Source organism: Oncorhynchus gorbuscha, linkage group LG16, assembly GCF_021184085.1.
Source record: "Oncorhynchus gorbuscha isolate QuinsamMale2020 ecotype Even-year linkage group LG16, OgorEven_v1.0, whole genome shotgun sequence".
Taxonomy (NCBI): Eukaryota; Metazoa; Chordata; class Actinopteri; order Salmoniformes; family Salmonidae; genus Oncorhynchus; species Oncorhynchus gorbuscha.
Window position 1 is genome coordinate 2,883,628 of NC_060188.1, and position 16,446 is coordinate 2,900,073.

Consider the following 16,446-nt stretch of genomic DNA (forward strand, 5'->3'; position numbering starts at 1 on the left):
TCCACCTGACAGGTGTAGCATATCAAGAGGCTGATTAAACAGCAGGATCAATACACAGATGCATCTTGTGCTGGGGACACAACACAATTCCACAGATGTCTCAAGTTTTAAGGGAGCGTGCAACTGGCATGGTGACTGCAGCAATATCCACCGGAGCTGTTGCCAGAGAATGAAATGTTCCTTTCTCTACCATAAACTGTCTCCAATGTCGTTTTATATATTTTGGCAGTAAGTCTGACCAGCCTCACAACAGCAGACCACAAGTAACCACGCCAACCCAGGACCTCCACATCTGGCTTCTTCACCTGTGGGATCGGCTGAGGGGGGTGGGCCCTTTTGTGGGGACAGACTCCTGATTGGCTGGGCCTGGCTCCCCAGTGGGTGGGCATATGGCTGCACCACTACCCAGTTATGTGAAATCCATAGATTAGAACCTAATGAATTTATTTCTTATAAGAACTAACTCTTTTAAATTGTTGCATGTTGCATTTATATTTTTGTTCAGTGTAGATTAGAAATGTGATTAGTTAAGAATGTTGGGTAAGGTTGGAAAACAAGTCGCTACCAGGATGGTAACCTTGCGAGTCACAACCTGCATTTAACACCCTCCATCCACATCCAACCTCCCTTCTTAAAAGCATTTATTTTATTTGACCTTCATCTGTAAACTGGTCATGGCTAGAAGGGATCCAGCATTTGTCAGAATGTACTTGTCGTTGCAGGTTTATGAGAATTAGGTTTACACTCTGCCCACTGAGCTTTCATCTAACCAATCAAATTAGTTCTGTCTTTGAGCCGGAGCTTCTCTGAGAACAAAATTGAGGCCAGGGCCACCTTGTTGCCAAATGTTGTTGAACGTTGCAGATAGAAATATCATTAATTGAGCTGATGTGATTCCTTAGTCTACATGTCAGAGGCATGTTTGTTCTACTTAGATAGCCCATTTATATATGAACCCAAAACATTGGGTCCTGCTGAACGTGACCCATGATTCATGTCAACTTTCATGTCAACTTTGGACACAGCAGGACTACCTCTGGAGGTGTACTATGAACACAGAATGAAGAAAGCTCCTGAGCAGAGGTCAGGAAGATCTGATCACAATCCCTTTTAAATTGTCTGTACCCGTCTAGAAATGTGGCCTAAATCATTCCATGTCCAGCAGCAGGTATAAACAGGGATCCAGTTCATCTCCACTGACCCTCCAATGCTAAACTGTAATTATTTTGCCACTAGTGGCAATTTAGGCCTTACTCCCAGATCTTGTTCACATTTGCCAGGCTGTATCATAGATGTTTTGTGATTGGGAGTCCGTTTGTTTGTGTGTAACTGTGTTGTTGTTTTGTCCCCTGGGTTTGCTTTATCTTGTCCAGTGTCATTGTAAATGAGAACTTGTTCTTAACTGACTTGCCTAGTTAAATAAAGATAAAATGTTTTTAAAATAATAAATGAATAAACTGTTTGACCTCAGTGACACCCTCCAACCTCCCTGACCCTCCATCCACCTCCAACCTAGTGAAGAATAAATCCACCTCCAACCTCCCTGAAAATCCATCCACCTCCAACCTCCCTGACCCTAAATCCACCTACAGACATTTTGACCCTCCATCCACCTCCAGTGTTGGGCTTGAGAGATGGAGAATAACTCCAACCTCAAGACTTGATCTTCCATCCAGCTGCCCAACCTGGACCCTGACCCTCCATCCACCTCCAACCTTGTACTGTTTCTGTTCCAAGGTCCCTGAGTCCATGATGGGGTTCCCTGGTTTGTCCACCTCCAACCTCCCAGCCCTCCATCCAGTCCAATGCCCTGCCCTCCCATATTTCCAACCTCCCTGACCCTCCATCCACCTCCAACCTGTTACCCTCCAGGTCCACCTCCAACCTCCTTGAACCCTCCTCCACCTCCAACCTCCAGGCCCCTCCATCCACCTCCAACTTCCCTGACCCTCCATCCACCTCCAATGGAGAAGCCCTCCAGGACACCTGTCAATGTTGGCCCTGAACCCTCCATCCACCTCCAACCTCCCTGACCCTCCATCCACCTCCAACCTCCCTGACCCTCCATCCACCCAACCTCCCTGACCCTCCATCCACCTCAAACCTCCCTTACCCTCCATCCACCTCCAACCTGGACCTCCATCCACTTTCCAACCTCCCTGACCCTCCATCAAACCTCCAACCTGATTGGAACTCCATCCACCTCCAGATCCCTGACTCCATTTAAACTCCAACCTCCCTGACCCTCCATCCACCTCCAACCTCCCTGACTGTTTTTATCCAACCTTAAATCATCCCTGACCCTCATCCAATCCAACCTCCTTACCCTGTGACCTCCAACCTTGAATGGTCCAGAAAACCTCCAACCTTCCTGAAGCTCCATCCACCTCCAACCTTTTGACTCTCCATCCACCTCCAACCTCCCTGACCCTCCATCCACCTCCAACCTCCTGACCCTCCATCCACCTCCAACCTCCCTGACCCTCCATCCACCTCCAACCTCCCTGACTCTCCATCCACCTCCAACCTCCCTGACCCTCCATCCACCTCCAACCTCCCTGACCCTCCATCCACCTCCAACCTCCCTGACCCTCCATCCACCTCCACCTCCCAGACCCTCCATCCACCTCCAACCTCCCTGACCCTCCATCCACCTCCAACCTCCCTGACCCTCCATCCACCTCCAACCTCCCTGACCCTCCATCCACCTCCAACCTCCCTGATTTCCATCCACCTCCAACTCCCCTGACTTTCCATCCACCTCCAACCTCCAGTGACCCTCCAGTCCACCTCCAACCTCCAACCCTCCATGACTTTCCCTGACCCTCCAACTCCAATATGACCCTCCATCCACCTCCAACCTCCCTGACCCTCCAGTCCACCTCCAACCAATCCTTTCCCCTCCATCCACCTCCAACCTCCCTTTCCCAGTCCATGACCTCCAACCTCCCTGACTTTCCCTCCATGAACTCCAACCTCCCTTTCCCTCCATGAACTCCAACCTATGACTTTCCCTCCATGACCTCCAACCTCCCTTTCCCTCAATGACCTCCAACCTCCCTTTCCCTCCATCCAACTCCAACCTCCCTTTCCCATCCACCTCCAACCTCCCTGACCCTCCATCCACCTCCAACCTCCCTGACTCTCCATCCATCCAACCTCCCTGACCCTCCATCAATCCAACCTCCCTGACTCTCCCCACCTCCAACCTCCCTGACCCTCCATCCACCTCCAAATGACTCTCCATCCACCTCCAACCTCCCTGACTCTCCCCAACCTCCCTGACCCTCCATCCACCTCCAACCTCCCTGACCCTCCATCCACCTCCAACCTCCCTGACTCTCCATCCAACCTCCCTGACACTCCATCCACCCACAACTGTCCTGAACCTCCATCCACCTGACCTCCCAACCCTCCATCCACCTCCAACCTCCCTGACATCCATCCACTCAACCTCCATCCACCTCCAACCTCCATCACACTGACATCCAACCTCCAATCACCTGACCCTCCATCCAACCTCACACTGACTCCATCCACCTCCAACCACCCTGACCCTCCATCCAACATCACCTGACTCCATCCACCTCATCACACTCCATCCACCTCCAACCTCCCTGACCCTCCATCCACCTCCATCCACTCCAACCTCCCTGAACCTCCATCCACCTCCAACCTCCCTGACATCACATCTACTCCAACCCTGAACCTCCATCCACCTCCAACCTCCCTGAACCTCCATCCACCTCCAATCCCTGAACCTCCATCCATCTCCAACCTCCCTGAACCTCCATCCACCTCCAACCTCCCTGCCAGCCTTTATTGTATTCAACTCTCACCTGTAAACTCCACTGACTGACCTGTCATTAACTAGAAATGTGGCCTAAATCATGACGCATTTAGCAGCAGGTATAAACAGGGATCAGTTCTCTCCACGGGCTCCCAAGTGGCACAGCGGTCCAAGGCGATGCGTCTCAGTGCAAAAGAGGCGTCACTACAGACCCTTGTTCAATTCCAGGCTGTATCACAACCGGTTGTGATTGGGAGTCCCATAGGGCGGCGCACAATTTGCCCAGTGTCCTCCTGGGTTTGGGTTTGTCCAGTGTCATTGTAAATAAGACTTTGTTCTTAACTGACTTGCCTAGTTAAATAAAGATAAAATAATGTAGCCAAGCAGTGAACCACTGTTTGACATCAGTGACACCCTGTGTAGAGCTATGGCATTGCAAGCCACATCCAAACTAGTGAAGAATAAATCTCACCACGGCACGTCTTGAAAACACATCTTTACTGCGTTTTTAAAGTAGTACAGACATTTTGACATCTTAGCCCACAGTGTTGGGCTTGAGAGATGGAGAATAACCAAAAATTCAAGACTTGTATCTTCCGGGTAGCTGCCCAAGTGGACAGTGTTGGTTGGTTAGTGTTGGTTGTACTGTTTCTGTTAAAAAGGTAAGAGTTCAGGTGATGGGGTTGCCATGGTTATGTCATCGCCAGCGTCCCAGCGCTGCTCTCCAGTAATGCCCATCGCCATCCCATATTTCCACACCTCTAGAGAAGACCCACACCTGTTACCAGGTGCACTAGGCTCCAACCTGGTTGAACCCCCCTCTCACCCCGACCTCCAGGCCCCTCCATAAGGCCCTCTTCCCTGGCCGATGGGGCCCCAGATGGAGAAGCCCATCAGGACAGGTTGTCAATGTTGGCCAGGAAGCGCTGGGCCCACCACTCATCCAGATCGATGGGAACAAAGTCTGGGGACGGGGAAAAGAAGAGAGTTAGAGGAGGCCTCAAACATTGGGTTATGGTGTGGCAGCATTAACAAGTGGACCTCAACTTTTTGTAGTGTGATGATGTGAACAAAGGTTAGAAGCACATGATTGGAACTGGTCAAACATAGATGGTGACTATATTTTAAACTAAAGTAAGAATTCAGAGGTGAAATGACTTAAGGTCCAATGCAGCTGTTTTTATCTCAATATTAAATCATTTCTGGGTCATAATTAAGTCCTTTACTGTGACTGTTTCCAATTAGAATGGTCGAAGAAAAACAAAAATAGCTTCTTAGCAAAGCGCAATTTCACAAGCAAGAATTTTGTTAGGACTGTCTGGGAGATGTCTGAGTAGGGAATGGAAAACTGAAAACGTGCTGTTATTGGCAGAGGTGTGGAACACTCTTTCTTATTGGTCTATTAACTAATTTACCACCTGGTGATGTCATCAGGCAGACCAAAACAAGCAGTCTTATCATTTTCACAATTTCAACTGCACTGGGCCTTTTAAGACCACGAACAGTGACAACTCAGAGGTTATATCAGAACTTTCCCAATGTTTCCCAATATGACTTTTCCAATATGACTTTCCCAGTCAATGAACTCCAATATGACTTTCCCAGTCAATGAACTCCAATATGACTTTCCCAGTCAATGAACTCCAATATGACTTTCCCAGTCAATGAACTCCAATATGACTTTCCCAGTCAATGAACTCCAATATGACTTTCCCAGTCAATGAACTCCAATATGACTTTCCCAGTCAATGAACTCCAATATGACTTTCCCAGTCAATGAACTCCAATATGACTTTCCCAGTCAATGAACTCCAATATGACTTTCCCAGTCAATGAACTCCAATATGACTTTCCCAGTCAATGAACTCAATGAATATGACTTTCCCAGTCAATGAACTCCAATATGACTTTCCCAGTCAATGAACTCCAATATGACTTTCCCAGTCAATGAACTCCAATATGACTTTCCCAGTCAATGAACTCCAATATGACTTTCCCAGTCAATGAACTCCAATATGACTTTCCCAGTCAATGAACTCCAATATGACTTTCCCAATATCACTTCCCAATGTCCCCCAATATAACTTCTGAATGTTCCCAAATATGACTTCCCAAAACACCTCTTCACATTGCTAAGAATGAAGACATGATGACTGACTCAACCCTACATCACACTGACTCAACCCTACATCACACTGACTCAACCCTACATCACACTGACTCAACCCTACATCACACTGACTCAACCCTACATCACACTGACTCAACCCTACATCACACTGACTCAACCCTGACTCAACCCTACATCACACTGACTCAACCCTACATCACACTGACTCAACCCTACATCACACTGACTCAACCCTACATCACACTGACTCAACCCTACATCACACTGACTCAACCCTACATCACACTGACTCAACCCTACATCACACTGACTCAACCCTACATCACACTGACTCAACCCTACATCACACTGACTCAACCCTACATCACACTGACTCAACCCTACATCACACTGACTCAACCCTACATCACACTGACTCAACCCTACATCACACTGACTCAACCCTACATCACACTGACTCAACCCTACATCACACTGACTCAACCCTACATCACACTGACTCAACCCTACATCACACTGACTCAACCCTACATCACACTGGTTTACGTGGTGGCAGTGCTGTGACAGCCTTAACACACACAGCCAGATGTGACCTTCTGTCCAGGTGACCAAAAGAAGGTGCATCTTTCCATTGGGTGTGAAAAGCATGGGGGGTACGGACAGAGGAAGTGGTTTAGTGTCAAGGAAATGTACTGAGGGGGAGAGAATGGAGAACAGATTACAGTGAATGAGTGTTTAAGGGATGAGACTGAAGGAGGAAGGTAGACTCAGGTCAGGACTCACTCTTCAAGGCTGGGTTGAGGCTGGGGTTGGTGTCTGAATACTGCACTGGTCCCTGAGCACTGGCACTTCCTGTCTCATCACTGGCTCCTCCCTCCTCCGCCAGCTGCACTACCTCCTGCCAGGCTGCAACAGCAACACACAAACACAACCTGGATACATGCAGCCTTCAGTAGAAATGAATGTAGGTTCCTTGGGTTTTCTTAGAAATCTATAGATTGTTCATAGACATGCTTTAGTTTAATATTGTGAATACTACCAGGAGAAACAAAGAAGAAGAAAACAATATCCAAATACTACCAGGAGAAACAAAGAAGAAGAAAACAATGTCATAATACTACCAGGAGAAACAAAGAAGAAGAAAACAATATCATAATACTACCAGGAGAAACAAAGAAGAAGAAAACAATATCAAATACTACCAGGAGAAACAAAGAAGAAGAAAACAATGTCAAAATACTACCAGGAGAAACCAAGAAGAAGAAAACAATATCATAATACTACCAGGAGAAACAAAGAAGAAGAAAACAATATCATAATACTACCAGGAGAAACAAAGAAGAAGAAAACAATATCATAATACTACCAGGAGAAACAAAGAAGAAGAAAACAATATCAAAATACTACCAGGAGAAACAAAGAAGAAGAAAACAATATCAAAATACTACCAGGAGAAACAAAGAAGAAGAAAACAATATCATAATACTACCAGGAGAAACAAAGAAGAAGAAAACAATATCATAATACTACCAGGAGAAACAAAGAAGAAGAAAACAATATCATAATACTACCAGGAGAAACAAAGAAGAAGAAAACAATATCATAATACTACCAGGAGAAACAAAGAAGAAGAAAACAATGTCAAAATACTACCAGGAGAAACCAAGAAGAAGAAAACAATATCATAATACATTTGAATTAAACATGCTCATAGTGAAGGAAAAGTTTGAATTACTATCATTTGAATTAAACACCAGGAGAAACAAAGAAGAAGAAAAAATATCATAATACTACCAGGAGAAACCAAGAAGAAGTAAAACAATATCATAATACTACCAGGAGAAACCAAGAAGAAGAAAAACAATAGTCAAAATACTACCAGGAGAAACAAAGAAGAAGAAAACAATATCATAATACTACCAGGAGAAACAAAGAAGAAGAAAACAATATCATGAATACTACCAGGAGAAACCAAGAAGAAGAAAACAATATGAAAGCAGACAGTCATATAGTTGAAATTGGTAAACATAAAAAAGGAAGTTTAAACTAAACATGCCATAGTGAAGTAAGTCAGTCAGGTTAAAACATTTTGCAGCTTGAAAAAGGTGTAAAAAGTTTGAAATAAACATGCTCATAGTGAAGGTAAAAGACTATCATTTATTAAACTGCCACCATACTCACAGTGTAAGGTTCAGTAGTAAGTTTGAATGACTAATTTTTTACAAAGCATGAATGACTATCATTTGAATTAAACATGCATTTTAAACTACATTTTAAATAAGCACTCTGTCATGTGGATTTAAGTGTTCAGTTTGTCCACTGGCACTAATGACATTTGAATTAAACATGCTCAATATTATCTCATTAGTCTAAATGTTTCAAGTACTGAATGTGAAAAAAATCATGCTCATAGTCAAAATGACTACATTTGAATTAAACCCTATTAAGGGAATGATATGATGAAGGTAAGTTTGAATTACTATCATTTGAATTAAACATGCTCATAGTGAAGGTTTAAGTTTGAATTACTATCATTTGAATTAAACATGCTCATAGTGAAGGTAAGTTTGAATGACTATCATTTGAATTAAACATGCTCATAGTGAAGGTAAGTTTGAATGACTATCATTTGAATTAAACATGCTCATAGTGAAGGTAAGTTTGAATTACTATCATTTGAATTAAACATGCTCATAGTGAAGGTAAGTTTGAATACTATCATTTGAATTAAACATGCTCATAGTGAAGGTAAGTTTGAATTACTATCATTTGAATTAAACATGCTCATAGTGAAGGTAAGTTTGAATTACTATCATTTGAATTAAACATGCTCATAGTGAAGGTAAGTTTGAATGACTATCATTTGAATTAAACATTTGAATTAAACATGCTCATAGTGAAGGTAAGTTTGAATTACTATCATTTGAATTAAACATGCTCATAGTGAAGGTAAGTTTGAATTACTATCATTTGAATTAAACATGCTCATAGTGAAGGTAAGTTTGAATTACTATCATTTGAATTAAACATGCTCATAGTGAAGGTAAGTTTGAATTACTATCATTTGAATTAAACATGCTAAACATAGTGAAGGTAAGTTTGAATTACTATCATTTGAATTAAACATGCTCATAGTGAAGGTAAGTTTGAATTACTATCATTTGAATTAAACATGCTCATAGTGAAGGTAAGTTTGAATTACTATCATTTGAATTAAACATGCTCATAGTGAAGGTAAGTTTGAATGACTATCATTTGAATTAAACATGCTCATAGTGAAGGTAAGTTTGAATTACTATCATTTGAATTAAACATGCTCATAGTGAAGGTAAGTTTGAATTACTATCATTTGAATTAAACATGCTCATAGTGAAGGTAAGTTTGAATGACTATCATTTGAATTAAACATGCTCATAGTGAAGGTAAGTTTGAATTACTATCATTTGAATTAAACATGCTCATAGTGAAGGTAAGTTTGAATTACTATCATTTGAATTAAACATGCTCATAGTGAAGGTAAGTTTGAATTACTATCATTTGAATTAAACATGCTCATAGTGAAGGTAAGTTTGAATGACTATCATTTGAATTAAACATGCTCATAGTGAAGGTAAGTTTGAATGACTATCATTTGAATTAAACATGCTCATAGTGAAGGTAAGTTTGAATTACTATCATTTGAATTAAACATGCTCATAGTGAAGGTAAGTTTGAATTACTATCATTTGAATTAAACATGCTCATAGTGAAGGTAAGTTTGAATTACTATCATTTGAATTAAACATGCTCATAGTGAAGGTAAGTTTGAATTACTATCATTTGAATTAAACATGCTCATAGTGAAGGTAAGTTTGAATTACTATCATTTGAATTAAACATGCTCATAGTGAAGGTAAGTTTGAATGTAACTATCATTTGAATTAAACATGCTCATAGTGAAGGTAAGTTTGAATTACTATCATTTGAATTAAACATGCTCATAGTGAAGGTAAGTTTGAATGACTATCATTTGAATTAAACATGCTCATAGTGAAGGTAAGTTTGAATGACTATCATTTGAATTAAACATGCTCATAGTGAAGGTAAGTTTGAATGACTATCATTTGAATTAAACATGCTCATAGTGAAGGTAAGTTTGAATTACTATCATTTGAATTAAACATGCTCATAGTGAAGGTAAGTTTGAATTACTATCATTTGAATTAAACATGCTCATAGTGAAGGTAAGTTTGAATTACTATCATTTGAATTAAACATGCTCATAGTGAAGGTAAGTTTGAATTACTATCATTTGAATTAAACATGCTCATAGTGAAGGTAAGTTTGAATGACTATCATTTGAATTAAACATGCTCATAGTGAAGGTAAGTTTGAATTACTATCATTTGAATTAAACATGCTCATAGTGAAGGTAAGTTTGAATGACTATCATTTGAATTAAACATGCTCATAGTGAAGGTAAGTTTGAATTACTATCATTTGAATTAAACATGCTCATAGTGAAGGTAAGTTTGAATGACTATCATTTGAATTAAACATGCTCATAGTGAAGGTAAGTTTGAATTACTATCATTTGAATTAAACATGCTCATAGTGAAGGTAAGTTTGAATTACTATCATTTGAATTAAACATGCTCATAGTGAAGGTAAGTTTGAATTACTATCATTTGAATTAAACATGCTCATAGTGAAGGTAAGTTTGAATTACTATCATTTGAATTAAACATGCTCATAGTGAAGGTAAGTTTGAATGACTATCATTTGAATTAAACATGCTCATAGTGAAGGTAAGTTTGAATTACTATCATTTGAATTAAACATGCTCATAGTGAAGGTAAGTTTGAATTACTATCATTTGAATTAAACATGCTCATAGTGAAGGTAAGTTTGAATTACTATCATTTGAATTAAACATGCTCATAGTGAAGGTAAGTTTGAATGACTATCATTTGAATTAAACATGCTCATAGTGAAGGTAAGTTTGAATGACTATCATTTGAATTAAACATGCTCATAGTGAAGGTAAGTTTGAATTACTATCATTTGAATTAAACATGCTCATAGTGAAGGTAAGTTTGAATTACTATCATTTGAATTAAACATGCTCATAGTGAAGGTAAGTTTGAATGACTATCATTTGAATTAAACATGCTCATAGTGAAGGTAAGTTTGAATTACTATCATTTGAATTAAACATGCTCATAGTGAAGGTAAGTTTGAATGACTATCATTTGAATTAAACATGCTCATAGTGAAGGTAAGTTTGAATGACTATCATTTGAATTAAACATGCTCATAGTGAAGGTAAGTTTGAATTACTATCATTTGAATTAAACATGCTCATAGTGAAGGTAAGTTTGAATTACTATCATTTGAATTAAACATGCTCATAGTGAAGGTAAGTTTGAATTACTATCATTTGAATTAAACATGCTCATAGTGAAGGTAAGTTTGAATTACTATCATTTGAATTAAACATGCTCATAGTGAAGGTAAGTTTGAATTACTATCATTTGAATTAAACATGCTCATAGTGAAGGTAAGTTTGAATTACTATCATTTGAATTAAACATGCTCATAGTGAAGGTAAGTTTGAATTACTATCATTTGAATTAAACATGCTCATAGTGAAGGTAAGTTTGAATGACTATCATTTGAATTAAACATGCTCATAGTGAAGGTAAGTTTGAATGACTATCATTTGAATTAAACATGCTCATAGTGAAGGCAAGTTTGAATTACTATCATTTGAATTAAACATGCTCATAGTGAAGGTAAGTTTGAATTACTATCATTTGAATTAAACATGCTCATAGTGAAGGTAAGTTTGAATTACTATCATTTGAATTAAACATGCTCATAGTGAAGGTAAGTTTGAATGACTATCATTTGAATTAAACATGCTCATAGTGAAGGTAAGTTTGAATTACTATCATTTGAATTAAACATGCTCATAGTGAAGGTAAGTTTGAATTACTATCATTTGAATTAAACATGCTCATAGTGAAGGTAAGTTTGAATGACTATCATTTGAATTAAACATGCTCATAGTGAAGGTAAGTTTGAATGACTATCATTTGAATTAAACATGCTCATAGTGAAGGTAAGTTTGAATGACTATCATTTGAATTAAACATGCTCATAGTGAAGGTAAGTTTGAATTACTATCATTTGAATTAAACATGCTCATAGTGAAGGTAAGTTTGAATGACTATCATTTGAATTAAACATGCTCATAGTGAAGGTAAGTTTGAATTACTATCATTTGAATTAAACATGCTCATAGTGAAGGTAAGTTTGAATGACTATCATTTGAATTAAACATGCTCATAGTGAAGGTAAGTTTGAATGACTATCATTTGAATTAAACATGCTCATAGTGAAGGTAAGTTTGAATGACTATCATTTGAATTAAACATGCTCATAGTGAAGGTAAGTTTGAATGACTATCATTTGAATTAAACATGCTCATAGTGAAGGTAAGTTTGAATTACTATCATTTGAATTAAACATGCTCATAGTGAAGGTAAGATGGAGCCACCATGTTAATGATCCAGTCCTTTCACATCTATGATAGGCACCTTTCACCATATGGACCTTCACATGACTTACAAGTGTTGAACCAACATATTGTTTTATAATGTTACTAGTAACTGTAGTGGCCTAAAATGTGTATTTACTGGTTAATGATCCTATAAAACTGGTTGCTTTCTAGAACCTCTCTGTAGAAAGCCTAGTAAGAGCAGGGCCTACTTTTTGTCCTTGTCCACTCTGACCAAGGTTATGTAGTTAATGTGCTGCCATTGCAAACGTTCAGTAGGAACGACCTCGTGTGTCACATGGGCAAGGGAGGAATGACTTAACAAGTTACACATGCTGTTTGGCTGGGTAGGTTAGGGTTAATGTTGAAATACAGTCTTTGAGCTTACTGTGTAGAGCTCCACTTAGGCACAGAAAAATACCTGTGTCTTCATTCAATTACACTGCAGATTCACGCAGTGATTATCAACACATATTTCTAGAAGCCATTGTGTACTACCTTCATTTGGGGCAGAGTAGATGATTTACACACAGACGGACAGATGGACGGACAGACAGACGGACAGCTGGACGGACAGACGGCAGGCTGGCAGAGGGCTTCAATTTGGGTGTGAGGGTAGTGGAATTCCAGCCAGCTGTGCCTGCTATCACTGGTATCAGTGTCAGTGCAGCTGTGATGCTGAGCCTGGGAGGGGAGACTAACTCCTTGTCCAACCCTGACCCTCACCCTGCCTGTAGTTGGGTGGGAGAACACTGGGAGGGAGTGGTAGAGGAGAGGTCCTACTCGGCAGGGTAGCCTAGTGGTTAGAGCGTTGGACTAGTAACCGAAAGGTTGCAAGTTCAAACCCCCGAGCTGACAAGGTACAAATCTGATCGTTCTGCCCCTGAACAGGCAGTTAACCCACTGTTCCCAGGCCGTCATTGAAAATAAGAATTTGTTCTTAACTGACTTGCCTGGTTAAATAAAGGTAAAAAAAAATAAAAAAAAAGGGACACTAGACAGAAAGGAGATGATTTGGACACTACTCAGACTGTAGATGAGGTGAATAATAATAGTATGGTAATATTATGTTTACAATGGCCCACATTCATGTTGACTGAGAACATGGCTGACCATGTTGAAAGAGAAACACACATTCTTTGTAAAGTGGGTTGTAGGGGCAAGATCAGATCCCAGAGGCCCATTGTCCATAGAAGTCCTGTCACAACCATATTAAGTGTACTCGTGGGTGTACGGTCAAAGTCAAATTGCCAAGGTTTGAGGGGCTTGGTCCATTCTATAAATTGTATTTCTATGGTCTCTCACTCCTTTACCTTCATAGATAAACTTGACATTCTCCTGGTGTGCAGAAGTGAAGCCCTCCTTGGGCTGGAGGTCCACCTGTAGAAGAGCTGCTGGGGTGTGGTGGTACTTCTTCCCATTCAGGCGGTTAAACACTATCTTGGGTGCAGGAGAGCTGCACGACAAAAAAAGATGGACTTAAACATTAAAAAGTTGTTGATTTATTTTAAGTCTACACACAATATACCTATAGACCTGTAGTGAATATGACATGATGAAATGTTCTCCAAATAGAGTTTCTTAGGCATGTTTGCTGCTGTAGTTAAGGGGTCATAAATTACTCTTGACTCTGCTCTCTCTCAATCATTCATTCATGATAAATGAATGAAAATGTATTCTTCACTCAGAGCAAGGACCAGCTAGATAGGAAGTCATCCACCTGAACCACATCGTTCCCATACCTTCGAACACAGTACGGTTTCTATGGTGAACGAAAGCCCACACGATAAGAATGCAGTATTTTTATTTGATTTAGTTGACCTTTATTTAACAGTATGGAGGATGCCATGATGGATATGTCGCAGATTGTACTAAAGATATGATAAACGCCTTATTGTTGATGTTTATTTGAAACGGGTTATCTTGAAACCTAGTAAACATGTGTGAGTAGACAGCAGAGAGCAGCTACCAAGCTAGCATGTTGCTCAGCTAGCATGTTGCTCAGCTAGCATGTTGCTCAGCTAGCATGTTGCTCAGCTAGCATGTTGCTCAGCTAGCATGTTGCTCAGCTAGCATGTTGCTCAGCTAGCATGTTGCTCAGCTAGCATGTTGCTCAGCTAGCATGTTGCTCAGCTAGCATGCACGTGTTGGGACTAGACAGTGACAACAAACGCTCGTCAGTGACCTTGCTTCCCACACACAAGGTCGTTTCACGACCCTGTTCAATGACATAAAAGCATGTGGCTGTGGTTTGGAAAAGACCCACAACAGTGTGCCTTGTGATAGAATGTGCCACATGGATATTAGTTTTTATAGCTAGCTTGCTACTATTACGTGCCAATACAGGCGCTCGCGCTACAACATTGTTGTAAGATGTGCATTTCTGAAACTGTAATGCTTCACGGGCTGCAGGTGAAGTTATGCCAAACATCATTACAGTACAATAATAACCGTGACACTGCCATTATATGCTAATAACACTGTTAAACCTATGTACAATGCAATAATAGTACTTACTCTGGTATAGACCAAGGCGTTTGTTTGTGCTTGAAGTCATTTATTTTGTCAATCTGCTGCGTTTGACCTCATATTAAAAAGGGGAATAGATATCAACATTGCATTGAAAAGGAAAGCGATATAAACATGTTAAGTTAACCACTGAAAACACAATGTATGTTACTGCCTCTGAATGAAGGCCATTTAATGGATTGGCATCAACATTGGCACACATGCGCAAATATACACCCGTGCCACACTGTACATGTTAACATGTAACAAGGCATGTATATAACCTCATAATTACAATGTACCATCACTTTGATGACAGTGTGAGCGAGAGGTCACTGGCATGTTGTTACAAAAGTGTCCGAATCGGTCTCCTAGAATCCACCACACTCACCTGTTCGTCGCTGTGTAACAAGTTTGCTGGGACCTCTTGTAATTGTGTACATCATGTGCCAGCAAAATCCTAGTCGACTTCAGTATGGCACTTTGAAGTGTCCTATAGACTTTCCAGGTCGGTTATGTCAGAGGCAAAATTGGGTATAGGCACAGTTTATAATTTATAAAATCTTTATAATACGTCTTCTCGTGTAATTTATCGACGCTTCCACGATTAGAAAAACAGGTCCGTGTTTTTCCTGTTACATTGGGAAAATTCCGTTTCAAGATTATCTCTGCATTTCAACTACTAGAATCTTCTGCGCTTCGAACGACTGGTGGAAACTTTTGGGATAATCTACCGCGCAACAACATAACCATGAATCAAGCTCCTCTTTTTCGGTATTTAATCATTCTAGTTGAAAACGTATCTCAAAACAAAGCATTATATATTGCTACGTTTTCCTGAGGCCCTGTGGCACGAGCTGATCGCCTTGCACCCAAGTGTGTGAAGAAGTCGGTAACTTTGGTCCTTGGGGCTGTCGGAGTCGGTACAATGTCAGATCTGATTAAACATGAGCTGTCATTGAGCTGCAAAGACACTCAACCAACGCAGCGCATACATTTTGACATCGCAACACGCCTCCCTCCGTCTTTTAAAGCGACAGTGACAAACTGTATGGCAGAGGACAGGTCTGAAGATACAGGGGTACAGCATTGCCGCTGTCATCAACGTTGCTTTCAGATATGAACAAAACAAGAATAAGGTGTCCCCCATCATGTATACACAGTGATCATACAATACAATCACATATCCACTAGAATACTCACTATTCAGCACCAATCTGCATGTAAATTAGGACAGGGGATGTTTATTTTCCCAATATTTACAGTGGGCCTGCAGTAGTCACAATAAATAACATGGTTTCATAAAGGATACATTGTACATCATGTTTTCATTAAGAAATCAAAGATACATGTCAACAAAGAGAGTTGTATTTTGTACCATTGTTATATCAGTGTCATATCGTTAATACAATATTAATGAATGTAGCCTAATCTCTGTATTAAGATGAACAATTCAACATGGCAAATTAGCAAATT

General features: G+C 40.3%; 1 protein-coding gene across 1 annotated transcript; it reads right to left on the reverse strand.

Annotated features, from left to right (window-relative positions):
- Positions 1 to 4,271: 4,271 nt before the first annotated feature.
- LOC124000078 (MAPK regulated corepressor interacting protein 2-like) lies at positions 4,272 to 15,992 on the reverse strand. The gene is made up of 5 exons (XM_046306193.1): positions 15,362 to 15,992; positions 14,980 to 15,046; positions 13,776 to 13,918; positions 6,705 to 6,827; positions 4,272 to 4,754 (listed from the first exon to the last, which is right to left on the reverse strand). The coding sequence occupies exons 1-5, from the start codon at positions 15,414 to 15,416 to the stop codon at positions 4,684 to 4,686; spliced, it is 459 nt and encodes a 152-aa protein (XP_046162149.1). The 5' UTR covers positions 15,417 to 15,992; the 3' UTR covers positions 4,272 to 4,683.
- Positions 15,993 to 16,446: the final 454 nt, after the last annotated feature.